The sequence below is a fragment of the Engystomops pustulosus genome, chromosome 7 (assembly GCF_040894005.1).
Source record: "Engystomops pustulosus chromosome 7, aEngPut4.maternal, whole genome shotgun sequence".
Lineage (NCBI taxonomy): Eukaryota > Metazoa > Chordata > Amphibia > Anura > Leptodactylidae > Engystomops > Engystomops pustulosus.
The window spans coordinates 155,568,993-155,573,716 of NC_092417.1; the positions used below are offsets into that span (position 1 = coordinate 155,568,993).

The window sequence follows — 4,724 nt, forward strand, 5'->3', positions numbered from 1 at the left end:
GCCGAAAAATAATTTCCTCTTTGCAAGTTGATATCTTTTATCCTCTATGCCGCGACTGATGCTATAGGGGCCATTTACCCCTCTGTGCATATTCCTTTATTTAGGCATGGACACATCTGGCACCTGTATAAGTATGCTCTCTGATGTTACACATCGGATACTTACAGTCTGGTTCACAATATATACCTGCATTTACTTTTTGGCGCATGCGCTGCTAATATTTCATTGTCTCCTGTGCACTCCATTTAGAACAAATACTTGGCACTGCGCATGCGCGCCCCGCGACTTCCGGTAGTTGGAACGCGACTTCCGGTAGTTGGAACGCACGCCGACAGCTGATCCGGGAGGCATGCAGGATCATTGGGGTTGGACCTGGAGGTGGGTCTCTCCTATATATACTAGATCTGTGTATTACTCACACTTACCCCTGAGGAAGCCTGCTTGGACGGGCGATACGCGTGGGGAATCGTTCCTCCAGCTCCTTCCCTGTTTGCACTATGCACTTTAGGTAATCATTCTTTTTGTCTTTTTGTCTTCTTTATGGTCAAACTACTTAAATCTATATTGTATCCCATACTCTGCACTTTGAATATGGTAGTACCTAATTGTTGGTGGTTTTGAGCCATACCAGGTTTTAAATCCTGGAACGTATACCATATTTGTCTACTTTTCTGCATTGAGCTCAGGGATGGTTGCTGGACTTTAGCACATGTAGTGCTTTTTAATTGTTTTTATGTATATATTTTTTTGACTTAATAAAAATTTTCATAATGCTCGCATACATCCTGTCTTGCTTCTGTGGTTTATAACTTATACCTTGCGATGTTTATATGCTAGGGGCCCTTCGGCCTAGTTATACCTCTTAGACCCCCTTTTTGCTTGTTGGAGGACCAATATTTTATATGACATAGCACACCTATCATACAAATAAAGTAGTTCAGGATTTTTTGGATCCATTAACAAATTTACTTTTATGGGTGCTAAATACAGAAAGCAGAATCACAACATTTACTGTATTCTCATTATAGTGAGTATCCTCTGGTTAACAGATAAATGCTAGATCGCCACTGCAGGGCTTAAGATTAGATCTAAACTCCCTCCTGCCTGAGCTTGAAATGTGTTTCTAAGCACAATTCAAACGTAATGTGAGAACAAACCTCAAAGTTCCATCTATGTGCGGCATTAATTTAAGAGGTTTTGTAAGAAAGAAATATTTGGATAACAGATGCCCCAGCAGTAGTGGATTATGATACAGGCGGTTTGGACAGCAGCCCAGGGCCCAAGGCTTCTAAGGGGCCCATGATCATCTGAACCAATCACCATGTTTGATACTGTCCTATAGAGATAGTAAAGAGAAGGACTCGCCAATAGATGATGAACAATGATACCTTCACAAATCCTTTGAATAATAAAAGTTATAAACTGAGGGACTCAGAAGTCAGAATGTTATTTATGCCATTCATTGTCCCTGTTCGAAGGTCTATGTTGGACTGACGACTCAACAACTGGACCCAGCATCTCTGATTAACCCCTTTAGACCCAGCGGTCACGTGACTGCTGAGTCGATAGAGCCGGCGGCCGTCCCAGCTCTGCTCCTCCGCGCATTACGTTACTTCAGCGCGATGCTGTAAGGAGCGGAGAAGGGAGAAGCTGTAGGAAAGGGGGATTTTAGATCTGGGGCTGTGATAATTGGGACATTATATGGGTTGGTTTAGATGGAGCATTTGCAGGGCTTGCAAACCCAGGGTAAGGAGGTAACACTGAAATAAAAATTGGATGCAGCCGGTCCCAGGATATAAAAAGGTTGGGGACCACTGGCCTGGAGGAGAGGGGTTCATGGAGCTGTTATATGGTCCTCTCATTAGTTTTAGCTTTCCTCCTTCAGCTACAATGAAGAGTTATCCTATAAAACCGAATATCTCCATGTCTGGTTAGAGAACACACTCCACAAAATTCAGATGCTTGTTAGGAAACAAAGATAGCGGCTACTACTGTTTTACTTGGACGGTAAAAACCTCATGTCACCCAAATAATTTACAACTTACATGTAATAGAAGATATCAGAACAAAACATAGAACTACAATTAGGAGAGAAGATATTTTATTCCCAGGCTGTGATGATATAGCCGGGGTAGATAATGGGTAAATGCCCCTATATTTTTTTTGTCCCTCTCTGCCTCTTCTTCTCCCCTTTATAATGTGGCAGAGGGTTTAGTATTTGGGGCTTTGTGGTCTGGTGGTGCCACATGTACACAGTGTAAATTGCAGATGTAGCTCCTACAGATTAGCTGTAGGGGGCAGTATCCTGATTCTTCTGGTAAAGATGCTGAAGACTGCAGAAAATTCCAGCAACTGGGCAGGAGACGGGAGGTAACTGGGTCGCTGGTTTCTTGCCTTATCAGCCACATCATTCTCCTCAGATGTGTAGATGGAATTTCTTCATTCTACAAGATACAACCAGTGACAATGTATCATAAACCAGGAGATTCACAAGGGGTAACTATTTGTGAATGAATCCTGTAAACAAGTAACAGGTCCAGTGTTTGGGGCGTCCTGTGAGACAGCAGCCGGGTCACTACTCAGCAGAACCTCATGTAGATAAACTCACCTTTATCCATAAGTAAGAATGTGTGTGCACTGGGCGGAGATCCTAGGACCTGGCCGGCTTCATGTATGGCCGTCTCTGCAGTCACCTCCACATGTGGCTGGTGTAGGAGAACCCCTGGAATAGTTCTCTGTCCTCTGATGTTATTGGGGTCTTTCTGGCCTCTGCAGATGATAGTAGGGCGGACAGAGGGACTGTGTGATGGGACGTCACTGCTTCACTCTAGGAGAGAAGATACAGACATGAGATGAATAATGAGAACAGGACTTGTCCTAAGTGTAGGTGGTATCTGTGCAGGAGCAGAGCTGTAGTGAGATCTTACTGACATTGAGTGCCCATAGAAATCCTACATCTGACAGATCAATGTGTCCCACTGTTGGTTCCTATCGTTTCCATGTACTTACTGGTAGCATTACATATGGAGGGCGAGCTCTTCCTGTCCAAATGTCCGACCAGTCGACATCTGCAAAAAATGGGTGTCTGCTAATAGTTTTGCAGAACTTCTGCCTCTTCGTAGGTGACTTACGGAAAACCTATGATAAAATAATTGGAAATTGTAGTTACTGGATGGAACACTGATTATAGAATCATTAATGTCAAGTAAACATTTGCCACATCTATTACAATAAAATAATTAGCATAGCCCAATAATAATCCTATTTGACCTTCTTGGGTCTCATTGAGATATGACTGCATATACTCACCCCTTTTAAGATGTTACGTATTTGGTGATGCAGGTTACAGGGATACTCCAAACTGAAACTGGCGATGGACTCCAAGATTTTATTCGAGCTTTCACCCTCGTAGAAAGGGAAATGCCCTGTGGCCAGTTCATAAAGGATGACACCCAAGGAGTAAAAGTCCACGCTGTTATTATAGGGCTTATTTAGATGAATCTGTGGAAGCATCATGGAAGATTAATCACATGGTCAAGAAATAACCTGAATGTATCATAGATGCCATACTGAGGGCACAAGACCTGTATTCCTCACCTCTGGGGCCATGTAGCCAGGAGTTCCTGCATACTCTGTGATGGTTTCTGAGTTGTAGACGTCAACTGCAGCAAGGCCGAAGTCAGCTATTTTTATGTGACCCATGCTGTCCATCAGAATATTTTCCGGCTTAAGGTCTCTATAAAGACAAAGTTTAGCAATAACCAGTGTCATGGGAGGATTATGGATGGAGAAGTGGACGGTTACATGAAGCCTCCATCTCTATGGATAGTTACTTATAGGAACAGAGATAATCTCCTCTATGAACAATGTTTCCATTCATCATCTGACATAGCAGCAGAAGGCACCTTCCTCTATCTCCATGTATAAAATTGGAGGCATGCCCAGATAGAGCAGAGGACTTATGGACCTGTATAGAGACCATACTATGGCTCCATGCAATGTGTCCTATAAGATATCTGCACTATGTAGTGTGTTAACCCCTCTGATATTATTACATGCTCTAGATACCTGTGTATTATGCCTCTTGCGTGCAGGTACTTCAAGCCGCAGATGATCTCCGCTGTAATAAATCTAATGAGAAAGAAGAAAACATTGATCCTCAACAAACACCAGCAAAGTAATCGGCTACAAACCCAACATCTACTGGACAATGGTAAATACATGACATATAATACACAACGTGCAGGTACCTGGTGGTCTGGATATCACAGGGGGCTCTACTGTTAATAAAGTGTAGGAGTTCTCCTCCGGTGACGCACTCCATTACGAAAAATATGTAATCCTGGAGAAAATACAGAAAATATACTACAGGACATGATGGGGACATTCTCCGTTCTGGCAGCCTAGATGTGGCTACATGTAGTAGTCTTACAAGTCTTACAAGCTGCGAGGAGGAGTCTACTGATGTCTCTACTCATGTGTTGGATGAGACCATCTATGGAGACACATAGAAGATTCCTACCTGATTCTGGGTGGCTCCAAAGCAGTGGGTAAAAAGGTGACACTGGGAGGTGATCTCAAGGACCTGGCGCTCAATGAAGATGGCATCTCTATCATCCTCTAGTAAGACTCGCTTCTTTATTATCTTCACAGCAAGATCTTGTCTGCTGGAGGGGTGCGAGGCCATCACCACCTGGAGGAGACAGAGGGCTGTGAACACGGGT

General features: G+C 43.4%; 1 protein-coding gene and 1 long non-coding RNA gene across 2 annotated transcripts; both read right to left on the minus strand.

Moving 5' to 3' along the window:
- Nucleotides 1–2,128: 2,128 nt before the first annotated feature.
- Nucleotides 2,129–3,133, minus strand: LOC140069016 (uncharacterized). Its single transcript, XR_011848675.1, has 3 exons — nucleotides 3,010–3,133; nucleotides 2,609–2,827; nucleotides 2,129–2,444 (listed from the first exon to the last, which is right to left on the minus strand). It is a non-coding gene; the product is annotated as an uncharacterized lncRNA (long non-coding RNA).
- An 89-nt stretch (nucleotides 3,134–3,222) lies between these two features.
- Nucleotides 3,223–4,723, minus strand: LOC140069014 (protein kinase C delta type-like). The gene is made up of 5 exons (XM_072114359.1): nucleotides 4,523–4,723; nucleotides 4,251–4,342; nucleotides 4,069–4,131; nucleotides 3,598–3,736; nucleotides 3,223–3,501 (listed from the first exon to the last, which is right to left on the minus strand). The coding sequence occupies exons 1-5, from the start codon at nucleotides 4,685–4,687 to the stop codon at nucleotides 3,262–3,264; spliced, it is 699 nt and encodes a 232-aa protein (XP_071970460.1). The 5' UTR covers nucleotides 4,688–4,723; the 3' UTR covers nucleotides 3,223–3,261.
- Nucleotide 4,724: the final 1 nt, after the last annotated feature.

Excerpts from the sequence above, each read along its gene's own strand:
- LOC140069014 (XM_072114359.1), bottom strand. The coding sequence starts at position 4,687 with ATGGCCTCGCACCCCTCCAGCAGACAAGATCTTGCTGTGAAGATAATA. Across the intron at positions 4,343-4,522 it reads TTGGAGCCACCCAGAATCAG|GATTACATATTTTTCGTAAT; the intron begins GTAGGAATCTTC and ends TATTTTCTCCAG. Across the intron at positions 3,502-3,597 it reads CTGGCTACATGGCCCCAGAG|ATTCATCTAAATAAGCCCTA; the intron begins GTGAGGAATACA and ends ATGCTTCCACAG.